We start from the raw sequence: 16,960 nt of genomic DNA, 5'->3' as shown, positions 1-16,960 counted from the left end.
CAGGATGGAGGAGATCTAAGCCGCACTTCTGTGCAAGTCGACATTATTATTCCGATCCGCACGGTTCTCCCATGTCCTTTCAGTCCTTTTGCATGTGAGCAAGGTTTCTTGTTTCTTTCCTGTCCGACGCGGTCCCTCACCGCCAGTGAAGCTGCTCCCGGAGACTGGCAGAAACCCAAAGCCGCCAGCGGGGTGGAACCCAACCCACCCGCCAAGGCCTGCTCAGAACCTCGCCACCCGCATCGTGTCCCGCCCCCTAGGCGGAGCCACGCCCCCTGAACGGACCGTGGCTCCTAACTGGGTCTCCGGTGCGAGGCGCCGCCCGAAGCCCCGCCCCCGGCGCAGAGCCCCGCCCCGGAGCCGCCCTGGGCCCTATCGCCGCGGCTGCAGGCCGCCTGCTTCGGCCGCCACGCAGCCATGGCTGGTGGTCGTGGGGCCCCAGGACGTGGCCCGGACGAGCCGCAGGAGAGCTACCCGCAGCGGCAGGACCACGAGCTGCAGGCGCTGGAGGCCATCTACGGCTCCGACTTCCAGGACCTGCGGCCGGACGCTCGCGGACGGGTAGGAACGTGGCGCTCCGGGCCCGAGCCTAGACGGTTTCCCCCTTGGCCGACCCTTTAGGACCCTGCAGTCTTTGCATCTCCCTGTTGGCACCTACGCTCATTTTTCTTACTTGCACCGCAGCTAGTTTCCAGATCCCCGTCTCGGGTCAAATTCTCCTACAGCCTTTTCTCCAGGTCGATTCCTCTTACTTGGCCCTGTTCCTTTCTCCCGTGGACACCCCAACATTCTCACCTCCTTTCAGTCTTGTCCTCTCTCCCGCCTCCAGGTCGCTATAGGGGAAGCGCATTTCCAGTTACTTATCGTTACTTTGTTCCGCTCTTGGGGCGAGGTGGGGCAGTCCTTAGCCTCTCCCCTGCTCTCAGGATTTCTAGCTCTCACCCATGTGTGCAACCCGTACCTTGTAATCCCACATTGTCCCGAATCATCTTTACTGTGCTTCCGGTATAGAGGAACTGAATGCCTTCGCCTAAGGCCTTTAGCTGACAATGTATACAAAAATGTGTTAACTTTAGCCACATAGGAGTTTCTGAGTCCAGGCCTTTTAAAGTGGTATTTGGCTTGAATATCTTTTTTGCCTAAAAGTTAAGACGCACTATTAAGCTGCTCATACCGTTTTCTCTTCTATCTTTTAAGAACTGATCTCCCAAGCTAATGTTTCAGATTTTGGGGTCGGGTTTTTTGTGGGTTTGTTTTGTTTTGTTTTTGAGACATGATCTCCTTGTATAGTTCATGCTGGCCTTGAGTTCATTACATAGCCCAGGCTGGCCTCAAATTCGCTGCAATCGTCCTGTCTTAGCCTCCTGAGTGCTTTAATTACAAGAGTGCACTATGACCAATGTTTTCTGAATGTTGACATTTAAAAAGTACTATCTTCCTTCATTTGTCTTTAAATCTGGCATTTCACTGCCTTTGCCAGTCTGCCCATCCAGGATTTCCTTAAGAAATGGGATCTCCTGTAGCTGTCAAGGCAAACCTAGTATGTTCCTCCCCAACCCTGTTTGTTTTTTTGTTTGTTTTTGTCTTTTTCCAGGGATCGAACTCTCAACTGCCTGCTTACAAGGCAGGCGCTTATGCCGCTGAGCTAAATCCCCAGCCCCCCCCTCCCAACCTTGTTTTGATGAGCATACAGCCCCAGACAAAACAGACAAAAACCCTGTCCACAGGAAACTTACTTAATTTAATACTTGTGCAGAAGCTGGTCTCCAGATCTCCACCTGGGCCTGATTCAGTTTTAACTTCCCATACCCCTTTATTCATGCCTACAGTAAAATAATAACTTCCTGGTCACTTAGTCTCTCCTTTGTTTCCAAACACTGAATAAGAAAGAAAGTAGGCCCATTAGGCAGCCAGAATAGGTATCACAAAGGGTGCACTGAAAATATAAAGACCCTAAGACTTCGCTCTGAGCCAGTTAATTTTCGTAAATTTAGTTATTTGCTCCTACTGCTGCAGAAAAACAGAAGGGAAAAAAGCCACTGCTTTTAGATAAAGATATTAATATTCTCATGAATTTAGAGCTGACACAAACAAGCCCAAGACCACACAAAACAAACACAACTATAACAGGCAGACAGAAATACTGAATGGTTGGCTGGAGCCCTGGAAGTAAGGCCTTGGCACTTTCATAGGCCTCACAGGCAGACAGTTGATGGTAATGAAGATGAATCAGGTTACTTATTGAACAAGTGCTAATTAGCACCTGCTATTTGCCAGTCTTCAGGGGAAGGTTATGTAGTCCCACAGTCCATTACCCTTGAGGCCTGATGGCTTTCGCAATTCAGAAGTTTTCACATTTGGGAGTGCTTACTCCCCACCACTCTTCGCATCTGAGGCAGCATCCAGAATCATACACAACAAAGAAATGCATAAATATTCAAATTTCACACTGAACAGGATAAGAACTTATTAATAACTTCATGTCAGCTCAGGCCAGATTTGCTGTCAGCAAATTCAGATCATTTTTTGTTGTACTTCTGTAGGAGGATGTGTTATAATGTAAGATTCAGTTTAGTAGCATGTGTGTATCACATAAATATTTTGAGGTGCATGCTAAAAATTTTTTGCCACTGAGTATGGGGGCTCACACCTATAACCCCAGCACTCTGGAGGCTGAGGCAGGAGGATGATTTGGAGTTCGAGGCCAGGGTGGGTTACAAAGTAGGTTCAAGGCTAACCTGAACTGCATACTGAAACCTTGTCTCAAAAAAACAAAAATAAATGAATAAAAATAAAATTTTTTGCCTATGAAAAAGCTTTGGACAACACTAGTATGAAATATAATTTATAATCTAAAGACAGTTATAAATTATTACTGCCTTGCTTATCTTTTTATAACAGCAGAAAGTCTGCTCATCATCCTTGCCAATAGAGAAATGAAACATCTCATTTGTTTGGTTAAAAATTATAAACTCAGCATTGTGCTGCACACCTATAATCCCCGCACTCAGAAAGCCTAGGCAGGAAGATCACCACAAGTTTGAGACAGGCCTGGGCTACATTGTGAGTTCAAGACCAGCTTGGACTACATAGCAAGACCCTGTCTTAAAAAAAAAAAAAGAAAAAAGAAATAGCAACTTTGTAAGCCATCTTTGCTTATAAGCCATTGATTTATTTTTTCCACCCTGTGTTCAATTTTTCTATTCATTTGTAAGTTAGATATATGTTAAGAAAATTAATGTTTTGGATGTATGGATATATATATATATATATATATATATATATATATATATATATGTCTTTTTCCTTTTTATTGGTACCAGGGATCGAACTCACAACTGCCTGCTTGCAAGGCAGGCGCTTATGCCGCTGAGCTAAATCCTCAGCCTCCCCCCCACCCCCTTTTTTTTCACACAGGGATTCTCAGTATGTTCCTGGCTGGCTTGGAAATTCTCAGTTCCCTTGCCTTAGCTGCTCAGATTTTGGGATTACAAACATGTGCCACCATGTCTGGGTGCAATTAAAACTTTTAATACAATCAAAATGAACAATTTTTTGTAAATGCTTTGAGATTTTCCTTTAATTCTTTCATGCTTCATTTTAAAACTTCCATAAAGGGACTGGAGATTTAGCTCAGCAGCATAGGCGCCTGCCTTGCAAGCGCACAGTCGTGAGTTTGATCCCCGGTACCCAAAAAAAAAATAACTAAAACTTGCATAAAATAAATATAAAATTCACTTTTTTTTTGAAGTTCAGTCTTAGCTCTCTGTAAATGTGGGTCAGGATCCCCTTCCTCTCTGCTCTCCCCTCCCCAACCAGCTAGGTTTTTCAGTCTTTTTCACCACTCATTTGAAATGTCACCATTAGTTGGGTGTGAATGCGAACTTCCTGAGGACAAGGTCTGTGTATTTATTTACTCTTAAATTCGTGGTTCGTGGTAGAAACCTCTCAAAACTTCTTACTGAGTGAAATAATTCCCAAATGTACTTATGTCTACTTCTTGGCCCTCTATTAGCATAGATCCAGAAATTGATTCAGAATAAGGATTTATTTTTCAGTGTTCTGGAAAGTCTAAGGTTGAGGGGGATGCATGCAGCTGGGGAGGCCTCTTCCTGCGTGATAATGTGGTGAAGGTGCCTCACACATGACAAGGGGGAATGCCAGCTCCTTTTTTTTTTGAATGCCAGCTCCTTTTAAAGCCACACATCCCTTCCTCTTTTAAAGCCACACATCCCAGCATGGGGCCCATCTTTACCATTTTTCCAGTAGAAATTTGGAACTATCAGTTTTCAACATGAACTTTTGGGCGACACAGATTGTAGCTCCTAGTCTAAAAATTCCACTGGCATTTTTATTGGACTAATATTATATATATTTACTGGGGGGGGGGTAAATTTAGATTCTGACTATTTTAAGGTTTGTTTACAATGGAAGTGTAGGTCATTATTAAACTTTAAGGAATCTAGCACTCTAAATCCTCACCAGCTTGACAGAGGCAAATACTTGAGAACAGGACATGAGTGAAATCGGTGATTTTTATAAGATCATATTTATTTCTAGAAAGAGAAGTAGGGAGATCAGGAATTAAGTCACTTAATGTCAAATCTAGAGGAATGTTGTCCAATTTACATGTTCTAAGCTTTTACCGTTAACATTTTTACTGTTGTCATTTTTATTTTTGGCTTCTACCCAGATTTAAAATCCAGACTTGCACAAATTATCTAACTTCCACCCGCACTTTATTCCTGTATTTATTCTGTATTCACAGATACTAGTTTCTTCCCAATGCTGCAGAATGGGAGGAGAGAAGCTGTGCTGACCAGTCTTGTCATGCGATTTAAAGAGGATATACTTAGCAGAAACCTAGGGCCAGGCATGTGGCACATGCTTATCATCTCAGTGCTTAGGAGACCAAGGCAGAAAGATAACTACAAGTTCAAGGCCAGCCTAAACTACATAGCAAGACCCTGTCTCAGAAACAAGAGAAAGAAATAAACCAAAAACTCTAGGAAACAGTTTTTCAGACAGGATACCTGCCTAAACATGATTTAAAATGTATACCATTTTCCTTTAATAATTGTAATTAAAAACCCAGAAATTATCATTTTTAAGTGCACAGTTCAATGGTGTTAAGTATATTCGCACTATGCTATGATAGACAATTGTATGACTTTTGTTTTTCAATCTTGGAGATTGAATCCAGGACCTTTGGACTAAGCTACATGTCCAGCCCTTTTTGTTTTTAATTTTGAGATAGAGTCTCAATAAATCTCCAAGTTGCCCAGGCTGGGCTTTGAACATGAGATCCTCTTGCCTCAGCCTCCCCACGGTGCGGGGATTACAGGTGTGCACCATCCTACCTGACTGACAACTGTACAACATTGTAAATTAATTTTTAAAACCTCATCCTTATTTTGTAACTTATTCTGTAAACCAGTGAATCATGGGGTCATCATTTCATGGTCAATCCTTTTCATACTTCATTTCAACCTCTGAATCTTAGAACCAGGTTTTTAGCTGTGTAGATTCACTAATAAAATACTCAGATTTAATGGGGTCAGGGAGTTATCTCAGCAGCATAAGTGCCTGTGGCAAACCAAGGTCATGAGTTCGATCCCTAGTACCAAAAACAAAAAACAAACCCTCAGATTTAATAGTCTTACCCTTCCTCTAGACTTTTTTTTCTCAGTGCTGGATTAGAAGCCAGGGCCTTGTACATTCTAGGCAAGCACTCTACTAAGCTACATACCTAACCCTTAGTATTATTTTGAGACAGGATCTCACCAAGTTGCCGAGGCTACGCCTGAACTTGTGATCCTCCTCCTTCTCACCCTCCCAAGTCACTGGGTTTACAGGTATTCGACCTCTGTCTGGCATTTATCAGGCACAGACACATGTCTAAAGCAGTTTCATTGGGCCTGACTACTAGAAGGTGTCCAAGAGGGACTGTGTCACTGTAATCAAAATACCTGAGATAACTTAAAGAGAGGAAAGATTTATTTTGGCTCATGGTCTATGCAGGAGGTTTCAGACTGTAACCAGGGCTGTGTTGGGGCAGCACATCCTGGTGAGAGCAGGTGGTAGACGTGGCCCACTCCCTTTGTGGCCACTGAAAGAGAAAGAAAAAAACAGGAAGGGGCTGGGATCACATTGTCCCTTTCAAAGGCACACACTCCATGACCTAAGACTAAGCCCAACTTTTCTGTTGTATTTTGTTTCTGTTTGTTAAGGTAGGGTCTTCCTAGGGGCCAGGGATTTAGCTCAGCAGCATAAGCACCTGCCTGGCAAGTGTGAGGTCATGAGTTCAATCCCTGGTACCACAAAAAAAAAAAAGATAGGGTCTTCCTATGTAGTTCAAGCTGCCATTAAGTTCACTGTGTAGCCAAGATTGGCCTTGAATGCACTGTGATTCTCCTGCCTCAGCCTCCCCAGTCCTGGGATTGCAGGCATATACCACCTGATGCCCTGTTTTAGGCCCAACTTTTAAAGGTTCCATCATATCCCAATAGTGTGAAGCTGAGGAGTAAACCTTTAACAGAGGAGCCCTTGGCAGATACTGAAAATCCCAACTGCAGCAGAAACACTGTTGGATTGAGCAGGGGAATTTCTGAGGTTGTGGCCAAGAGCTCTTCTAGGAGTTGTACGTGAGCTCAACAGAGGGTACCCAAGGTTAGCACTCCTAAGGCTTGGGGATTTTAAGATCCATAGCTGCTTTGTGAAAAGGTGATATGTTGGGTTGGTTTTTTGAGGTTGATTTTATTTTGTTTTGTTTTGTTTGTACCAGGAATTGAACTTAGGGCCTTGTGCTACCACGTAGGCACTTCTTCCACTGAGCTATACCCCCAGCCCTTATGAATTGTTTTTTGCATGAGTTCCAAATAAACATTGTTTCTCCTGTGCTTTAGGATGAATTTACATCTCTCTTTTTTCTGTTGCTTTTTGGGGATTTGCTTGGCTATCTTGTAACAGTTTAGAAGAGTATCCAACTTCATGATCCCATTAAGAAACACAAAAATGTCTTTCAATATTGGGGTTTGAACCCAGGACCACCCACATGCTGTGCATGACCTCTAGCATGCTGAGCTATATCCCCACCCCTAAGAAGCAATTTAATTCATTTTTTTATGGTGGCAATCTGTGGCCTTCTCACAGTGACCATATGTTATGCTATTTTAATGTCATGTGCATTTTTGGCCTTTAGAACAAATTTGTTGTTGTTGTTTTTGTCTTGCAGATTTTTGTTGCATATTTTACAAATGATATACCCTGGGCCAGGGAGATAGGTCAGCAGCACAGCACCTGCCTGGCAAGCATAATTATGGTCCTGAGTTCAATTCCTGGTCCCTCCCCCCAATAAAACAAATGATTATACACTGAATTATTTTCTTCTCCTTTTGTGTCCTCACAGGTTTTTGGTTATCCATTATTTTGTGTTTATTTGCCTGCCGATATTAAAGTAATACATTATTTCTTTGTGCAGAACAAGTCAAAGATTTTATCAATATTGAGGCTGGGTATGGTGGTGCGCTTCTGTAATCCTAGCACTTTGGGATGTTGAGGCAGGAGGACTGCAAGTTCAAGTCCAGCAGTTACTGATTTAGTGAGATCCTCTCTCAGAATTTAAGAAGGGCTGGGGATATAGCTCAATATAAAAGTCCTGAGTCCAATCCCCAGTCTGAAAAAAAAAATTCAATACTGATAAACTTTTTTTGCAGTAATAGGGGTTGAACCCAGGGCTTTTGTACTGAGTTACATCCCTAGCCTTTTCTTGTTTTTTTATGTTGAGACAGGATCTCTCTAAGTTGCCCAGGCTGATCTCCTACCTCAGCCTTCTAGAGCACTGGGATTACAGGTGCACTGCCATGTCCAGCTGTTAGTATTGAATTCCAGTGACTGTCTTCTCTATGCTTGAAGGAGGCTCTAACCCAGCACACTCCCGGTATATCTTGGTTATTAAGCTGTTCTAAATCAAATCCTATTGAGCTTCCGGAGTCCTTGAGTGCTCCATATGTGCTGATTCCTGGTATCCTAAACACATCTTACAAAAAAACTTTTTTTACTTCCTACAGAGCCTTTGAGTTTGCTGGAGAAACACCCAGTAAATGTGCTGTTATCTCTGAAAACACTATTCTCTGAGTGGTTTCTGTTTTCTCTTTTCCATGAGCCCATAATGGGTAGGATTAAACTAGCTGTATATGGAGAGGGGGCTTAAAATAACAAAATAGTTCTTTTTTTTTTTTTTTGTATACAGATGCCTGGAGTTGAGGGCCTCTTCTGTTCTGGTGCTCCAACCTTAATGTGCTCCACATGGTCTAAAGAGGCTGTCTTGACTCCAGCCTTCAACCTTGTATTTCAGCCCCTGAAAAGAGAAAGGAATGAAGTCGCATACCTTCCTTGGAAGGTCACTTCCTCTAAATTGCATGTGCTAGTTCTTCTTTCATTGTATTGTCTAGAAATTAATCTAGTGACCACACTAAGCAGCAGAAAAGCCTGAGAAATGTATCCAGCTAAAAAGTCCAGGGTTCTGTTGCTACGAAATAAAGGGAGTAGGCTGGGGATTTAGCTCAGTGGCATAAGCGCCTGCCTGGCAAGTGTGAGGTCGTGAGTTCGATCTCTCGTACCACAAAAAAAATATAAATAAATAAATAAAAGGAGTAGTAGATATTAAAGGTAATTAATAGTCATTGCTGAGAAATACCCCCAAATTGTGCGACCTATAGGAAGAAATACCACTCTGGTCATTATACCGAATCAGCCAAAATAAAGGCCTTAAAAGTTGTCAGTCAACATGCCGGCTTCTGTGTCTCGTTTCTCTCTGGGTTGCCCTTGCTTGGTGCTCAAATCCCGACAGACTGTTCAGCGTTTATCTAACTGTGACATTTCTTCCAAGCCACCTTCACTGAATTCATGTGTACCTCTTAAAGCTGAAACCTTTATGCCTCAGGAGTCTCCTCACTTTGTCAAAATTGTCCATATTCCTCAAAACTTGTTTGGTGTTGCCTGGGCTGGCTGACCGCCTCTGGCATTTCTGGCCTGCTGGGCTCTGGAAGAGCCAGGAGCACCAGACCTGCCTGGACCAATCCAGAGTGTTTGCAGTGTTTTCTGTCTGCCTTTTTAAGCTCCAGGGTCCTGTTACCCTGGGCTGGCTGGGAGAGGCCTCCTTGCCTGAGACTTATAAGCTGGTCTTCACTGGATTCACTGTGCTTAATTAAGCATTCCTCTTGGTAAAGAATGTCTTAGACTGGCTTAGCTTCTCTGAAAGGGCAATCTGGGCAATTCAGAGAGACCCTGTCTCAAAATATAAAAGGGGCTGGGAAGTAGACCAGTAGCCCCTGGGTTCAATGCCAGTATTAGAAAAAAAAAGTTAATGTTATGGCTTGTGTTTAGTTGTGCCCCCAAAGCCTTATGTGGTCATAGGTGGGACTTTTTCAGCAGTGGCTGGATCTGGAGTGTGATTAATTCATGGTGCGATGCTGGGATTAAGGGCGGGTGATTACTAAATCAGCCCACTAGTTTCTTTGGTCCTGTCCTAATCCCAGGAGCCTAGATAGAGTATAAAAGGGACAGAAAGATGCCATTAGGGTTCCTTGTTGCTTTTGCTACCTTGTGGGCACTATGAACTGTTCTCTGTGATGCCATTCTACCAACCCACTCTGCTTTGCAGCCAGACAAATATGGACTGAAACCTCTACAAACTGTGAGGCAAATAAACCTTTCTCCTTTAACTTTGGGTGTCAGGTATATTGTCTCAGCAATGAAAAAAGGAAACAGACTTTGGTACTAAGGAAGTGAGGTCGTTGCTATGACTATACCTGACTGTGTGGTTCAGAAGCTTTGGGAATGGCTTATGGGAAGAGTTTAGAAAGGTCCAGAGATGCCAACTGAGAAAGCAGAGCTGGAATGCTTTAGGCTGTTCTGTATAGAAGATTCTGGCCAAAGCCCAGAAGACCAGAGGCTGATAAAAATCCTGCTGTTACAGACCAGGCTCAGGAGGTTTGTGCTAGGAAGGACTGCACTGGTTGTTGGACTCTCTTGAAGTGTGTTATGACTTGGCAGAAAGTTTGTCTGCATTTTGCTTGTGTCTAGAGACTTTGCCCGAGACTGAGTTTAAGGGTTGTGGACTAATTAATCTGGCAGAAGAAATTTTAAAGCAGTCTAATGTTGAGGCACTGGCATGGCTACTGTTGGAGGCTGTTAACCAGATTTATATTGATAATCAAAAGCAGAGAGCCCAGCAGGATGATTTAAAATGTTATAAGTTTGGCCAGAAATGGAGCTCCAGTAAAGCTGTGGACTGCAAAGTCAGAGGGGAGATTTTGATTGCTGAGGAAGAATGGGGGAATAAAAAACATGGCCTGAGGGCATCACAAGAAGCAGCAGGACTCTACCCTTTGCAGCCTCAAAATTACAAAAGTGAAAGACTGCTTTGAGAAGAGAGCTCCAGAACACCATGTTCTGGCATGGTAGCAGCCTAACAAATGTGTTCTTCAGTATTTGGTTCATAGGCACTGGACCCTTACTGCCAGCAGGGAAGGAAGCCTGGCTGATGCTCTGGCTGGTGGCAGATTTGGTGTCATCTACGTGGTGCTGGTTTTAAGTGCATGTAGAATGGGAGAGTTCTGCGATCAGGAAGGCTTCCACCCGGATTTCAGAAGAAAACCTGGGAGACCTGGCAGTGTGCCCCTGAGAAGGCAGTATGGGTAGCTGTGAGTGTGTCAAGTCAAAGGTGCAGTAGAGAACTCAGAAGTTTCGAGAAATCAGGAACTTTAATTGTCTGAGGAAAAATACAAGGAGAGAGCGGAGCCAGCCCCAGAGAGAAGCCATGGGAGCTACAAACAACAGAAGTGCCATAGGGGCAGAGCCACCCAAGTTTTTTGGAGCTTACAACTTGTTACAGATTGCTGGGGATGTTAGAAGTGGAACTGTGGAATTTAATGTTTGCCCTCTTGGATTTTGGGCTTGCTTTGGTTCCACTCCTTTGTATCTCCCTGTTTGTAACTTTTTGAATGGAAATGTCTATTTGTACTAGTAAATGTTGGAAGTATTTAACTTTCTTTTCATTTGTACAAGGGCTTACAGGTAGGAGTTGCCTTAAACCTCAGAGGAGACTTGGGAGTTGGACTTTTCAACAGTGCTGAGTCTATTAGGATTTTAGCAAGTCTTAGAGATGGACTAAATGCCTTTTGCATAAAGGAATGTGTACGAATCCTTAGGGAAGGGGATGATGGGCCTAATGTTACGGCTTCTGTTTAAGTGTCCCCCCCAAAAGCCTTTTGTGATTGTACGTGGAGCTTTTTCAGAGGTAGCTGGATCTAGAGTGTGATTAATTCATGGTGCAATGCTGGGATTAAGGGTGTCTGATTACTAAATCAGTCCACTGGTTTGGCACCATCCTAATCCCAGTATCCTAGGTAAGAGTATAAGAGGGGCAGAAAGATGCTGTTAGAGTTCCTTGTTGCTTTTACTACTTTGTGGGTACCATGAACTGTTCTCTGTGATGCCGCTCTGTCAAGCCACCCTGCCTTGCAGCCAGCTAATTAGAAACTGAAACCTCTACAAATTGTGAGCTTAATAAACCTTTTCCCTGTAACTTTGGGTGTCAAGTATTTTGCCTCAGCAATGAGAAAAGTAACTAGGACAGTTGGGATGTCCTTGTAATTCTGAGAAATTCACAAGAGACCCAGTTCAGCACAAAAGATTTCACAAAGCAAATGAGATAGGTCAAATTATGTTAACTGTTTTCACCAGTGCCCCATGCACAGGTAGTTTTTGTTGGAATCTTTTGCTCTTTGCTTTTCACTTTCCAGTCAAAAAGAATAAAACAAAGACAGATTAGAAACTCTAAAAGTGTATCACTTGAGAGGTATACTTGCTGCATACTTTGTATCTAAGAAGTATATAGTCTTAGACTGGATCAGCATAGAATCTAGAACTTTGGCTGTCAGTGATAATTCTATTTGACTTTCTTTGTACAGTACACTAACAGGTGTTAACTTCCCTCTTGGTGTGGTAAAAACTGGAACATCGAATTAATATATAAAGTACATTCAGATCTGCAGACTGGGTGAGTGGGAGACGAAAGAAATTATTAAACTGGGTTGTTGTCTTCCATGTGCAGAGATGACTCATCTCAAATGTCCTTTATGTATTTGCTGTAGGTTCTTTTTACAGAGGATCCCACAATCTCTGGTTTTCATTTGTAGTTTATGTTTGTAGGTCTTACTAATAATTGTAGCTCTATTTATATTTACATACGTCCAGCTTCTTCCAATTATAGAGGACTGCTTCCGTTTTCTTGCTTGAAAAAGAGAACTGCCCTTTCTCTTAGGTGAGATACTGGGATTTTATATTTCAGTTTAACTGCTTTACATTGTTTTTGTTTTGTTTTATTTTGTTTTTTGTCTTTTGAGACATGATTTCACTCTGTAGTTCAGGCCAGCCTTGAACTCACTTTTTTTTTTTAATTTTATTTAAGGAGAAAAAAGAAAAAAAAAAAAACCAGAAAAAGGGTACAAGTTATACAGAATTTCAGAAAAAATAAACAGTAGGAAATCACTAGTTAATTACATATTGTCATCTTAAAAATAGTTGTTGAAGTTACAAAATTAAAGCATATAGAGGGGACTTTCAAACAGTGAGACTGCAAACAGTTTTGTTCAATGATCCAACACAACTCAGTAATATGGTTATCTACCTTATACACTTAAATATATATGCAGTTATATCTTTTAGAGAACTTTCTTTTCCTTTCTTTTGTACAATGACAGTTACACATTTTGGGTTTTATTACTCCCACAGTTCTTATTACTTTTTTTTTTTTTGAAGAAACTAAAACCAAGTGTGACATACCAGGACAGAGTCAGTCAAATTAAAAGGATGGACATAATACATAATGTAAAAACAAAATACAAGGTGATCAACAATGGTTACCATAATGCCACTTGTTATCTTAAAAAGAATTGCCTATATCATCAGTTATAATAAAATTGAACAAAACAGTAAAGAATAAGACCATTAAAACCAAAACATTGGAGACATTAGAGGACTTCAAAAGAAGATAATAGTCAACCAGAATGGGCGTCACAATGAATCTTATTGTCTTCATAGTTGTTGCCTATACTTTCAAACTTGGTACTATCTAGCATAACAGCATAGAGGAAAATCAATCAAAACAAGATTGTGAGAGCAATACAGAGTTTCAAATAAAGTTAATAGGAAATCAAAGTGGGTTACTATAATATATCCTGCTATTTTTATTTATTTTTCCCTTAATTAAAAGGATAAAAATGAAAAAGTAGATAATAAAAAGGAGATTGAGATAAAAAAGAGGGCATAACAACAAAACAGTGCAGGTCAAAACATAGCAATTTAAGCAAAATAGTGTTTCACCACAGGATAATCTCGACATAATAGTAGTTACCATAGTGTCTCTTCCCTTAAAATCTTTGGGTATAACTTCGAATACTATAGCATCAAACATATCAAGACAATGTAAAACCATTCAAGAGAATGACAGTATTACAGGGTATTTAGAATCAATTAACAGAAAATGAACAATGGTTTCTGTTATAATCTCCTCACCTATAAAAGTTTTTGTTTATATTATCACATATAATAAAATCCAGTAAGATACAACAGGTTAAAACCGATGGAGACAGAAGAACAAAAGCTTGATGGGACTTCAAAACAAGAGGATATTAAATCAGCACTAGCTATTATGATGTCTTGTTTTCTCCAAAATGGCTGTTCCTACCATCCAACCTTCTCTGCCTCATTTCTGTTGAGCTCTTTTTCTGTCATTAGTTGTCAGTTTGTCTTCTTCATTTCGCTTTCTGCTCCATTCATTGTGGCCGCTCTGCCACTGTTTCTGGAATCTTAGTATTTTTCATTTTTAGAATATCCTGCAGTAATCTCTGTAGAGTTGAATTGGTAGTTGCAAATTCCCCTAGTTCCTCTTTTATCCTGGAAACACCTTGTTTTTCCATCAATTTCTAGGGACAGTTGTGCAGGATACATCAATCTTGGTTAGAGGTTATTATCTTTCAAAGCTTGAATTATTTCCCCCCACGCTCTTCGTGATTTGATGGTTTGTGCCGAGAAGTGATTTGATGGTTTGTGCTGAGAAGTCTGCTGTAATTCTGATGGGTGTTCCCTTGTAAGTGATGTGTTTCTTGTCTCTGATGGCTTTTAATATTCTGTTCTTATATTGGATTTCTGGGATTTTGATTATTATATGCCTGGGTGTAGCTCTGTTTGGGTTGTAGGTGGCTGGGGTCCTGTATGCCTCATACATCTGAGTATCTTTACCTTTTGCTAAATTAGGGAAATTCTCCTGGATTATTTCTGTGAATAGCTTTTGTAGTTCATTTGTTTGAGTCCCTACTTCTTCTTTTATGTTCTTAATTCTTAAGTTATAGATCCTCTTATCATCTTCTAGTCTTTATTATTGCTGTTTGTTTTCTTGTTATTTTTAAGAAGTTTTTCATTTCATGCTCCCACCTTACAAATCTGTCCTCCAGTTCTGATAATCTATCCTTAGTTTCTTTCAAGCTGTTATGCCAGCTTTCAATAGAGTTTTTAGTTTCCTGGTAATGTCTGTGAACCTGTGTCACGTATTCTGTGTTTTCTCTATTTTCTCCATCAAACAATTCTCCCCTTTTTTTCTGTTCTTCCATTCCACCATCTGTTTTTCTGTTTTTTGTTGTTTTTGGTGCGGTGCTTAGCATTTCTCTAACTATTCTACTTATTTCTTGCTTTATTTCATTAAATACTTCATTTTTGAACCATCTATGAGGCTCTGGAGATACCTCTTTATATCTATAAAGTGTCTGATATTGCATATTTTCTGTCTTCATTCTCTTTTGCCAGTGTTCTCAGGATTGGGGACTGAGGACCCTTTCTTGTTGCTCCCTTTTCCCATAGTTTTTGTTCCTTCCATACAAGCGTATGTAGGAGGCCCAGTTTTTTTGTTTGTTTGTTTTTCTCTTTGTCTGTTACAGTTTGTTTGAATCCGCTGGCTAGGTGTTCCTGCCCACTGCAGTGTACTAGGGACAGACAGATCTGGGCAGCCTCTGCTGGGCCCGCCCCCTCCAGGTCAACCTACTGAATGTTTCACTGCTAGGATGCACCACCAGGCACAGGGATCTGATTTGGGCTAGCCTACTGGATCTTAGTCCGGGCGGCGTCACCAGGCCAAGCGCTCCCCACCACTCCCACTTGAGAGGGGAATATGCGTCTAAAGTCACTGCAGGGCCCTGTTCCAGCTAGTCTGCTCGTTCCCAGAATGTCCTCTGTTGGAGCCTCCTAGTCTATGAAAGGGTCCTCATTTCTCTCACTCACCGCAGGTCGATGTGAGGCTTCCTGCCAGTCCTGCTTTCAACGCCATTTGGTTCGCCAATTCCAGCTCTCAGAGTTTTCGCATGTCTCTCTCCCTGCCATGCGGATTGGGACACAGTGTCGGCAGCAGGAAATTCAAATCGCGGCTTCCAAAGGCACAGGATCCAGCTTCCGTGCTGAGATTTTATCTGTTCCTGTTATAGCATCAGGATTGCATTTCCAGTTGGTTTCTCTCAGCTTAGTTTGTGCCTGGGTCGGCAGGGTACATCTCCCCTCGCATAGGACTCCTCACATGGCACCGCTCCTGGATTCTAAACTGGTAATCTCAGAGAACCTCTGTGGCTGCTGTTATTTGTCCACCATGTTGTCCCAGAAGTTCTCTTGAACTCACTTTTGAGCCCAAGCCACCCTCAAACTCAATGCAGTCCTCCTGTCTCACCCTCCCAAATGCTGGGATTACAAGTATTCACCACCATGCCTGGCCTACACTGGGTCTTTGTTTTATTTTGTATTATTGAGACAGGATCTCACTATGCGGTTCATGCTGGACTTGAACTCACGTTGTAGCTGAGGCTGGTCTCAAAACACAAAATGATCCTCCTGCCTCAGCCTCCCAAGTTCTAAGTTTACAAATGTGCACCACAATGTCCAGCCTACATTGGGTCTTGAATAATAGACTAAGAAGATCATCTGTAAAATGTTTCTCTTATTTTTTACTTTCTTGTTTCACTTGTATCTTCTAAGCTACATCAGTCAGTATGGATTTAGAGCACTGTTTTAATTTGCTATTCTGAAAAAAATTCACTGATTAATAGGCAAATGAGAAAATACAAGGCAGAGTCATGTAAGAAAGATAGCTAAGTAAAAAATAAACTGGCCTTTCTTAGGATAAAACTGCTCTCTATCCTTAGATCTTTCTATTTTCATGTAATTTTGGCATCAGATACTGGGTTCTGCATTTTCTTTTTCACTTTCTTCTAAAAACTTTTTTTAAAAAAGTTTTTAACTGTATTGACCACATTCATCGGGAATTTGTACTGCATCTTTATTTTTTTTCCATTTGCCTCTCTACCTTTCAACCCTTCTCTTTCCCTTTTACAAAATGTTTGTTTTCATTTTTTCTTCCATTCTTTTTTTTTCTTTTCCCTTCCTTCCCTTCTTCCCCCTCCCTTGTTCCCCTTCCCACTGAACATTTTCTTCCTATTTCCTAATACCTATCCTCCATTGTGCTCATTATTTACCCTTTGGATTTCTCATACAAGAGAAACAATGGGATAATTAAACATTTTGTATCTCATTGAATTCGCTTAAGATTATGGTCTCGAGGTGCATCCATTTTTCTGCAAGTGACTCACGTCCCTCCTCTATGGCTGAGAAGTACTCCATTGTGTATAATGTCACATTTTCTTTATGTATTCATCTGTTGAACAGATGATCTGTTTCCAAGATTCAGCTGTTATAAAGAATGCTGCCATAAACATGCATATACATATATCACCGTGTTGTGATGCTTTTGGGGAAGATAACTAGAAGGGGACTAGCTGGGTCAAATGGAACCTATAGTTGTAATTTTCTGAGGAATCTCCATACTGATTATCATAGTTGTTATTGTCCCCATTTACAT

At 41.5% G+C, this 16,960-nt stretch overlaps 1 protein-coding gene across 3 annotated transcripts in view; it reads left to right on the top strand.

Annotated features, from left to right (window-relative positions):
* The first annotated feature begins 351 nt into the window (after nucleotides 1-351).
* The window catches only part of Eif2ak4 (eukaryotic translation initiation factor 2 alpha kinase 4), a 110,699-nt gene continuing 94,090 nt past the window's right edge, over nucleotides 352-16,960 (top strand). Inside the window, exon 1 of one of the 3 annotated variants that reach the window (XR_010048015.1) lies at nucleotides 352-561. Coding sequence is in view for 2 of the 3 variants with exons in the window: in XM_063250295.1 (XP_063106365.1) it covers nucleotides 418-561 (144 nt within the window). In the remaining variant the exon portion in view is untranslated. The remainder of the gene's footprint in view (nucleotides 562-16,960) is intronic. The other 2 variants (XM_063250295.1, XM_003475680.5) reach the window with 2 other exon arrangements.

The sequence above is a fragment of the Cavia porcellus genome, unplaced genomic scaffold, assembly GCF_034190915.1.
Source record: "Cavia porcellus strain 051 isolate PalLab524CR breed Dunkin Hartley unplaced genomic scaffold, mCavPor4.1 scaffold_6, whole genome shotgun sequence".
Taxonomy (NCBI): Eukaryota; Metazoa; Chordata; class Mammalia; order Rodentia; family Caviidae; genus Cavia; species Cavia porcellus.
Note: the sequence above shows the minus strand (reverse complement) of the source record. Positions and strands in the feature narration are given on the sequence as shown.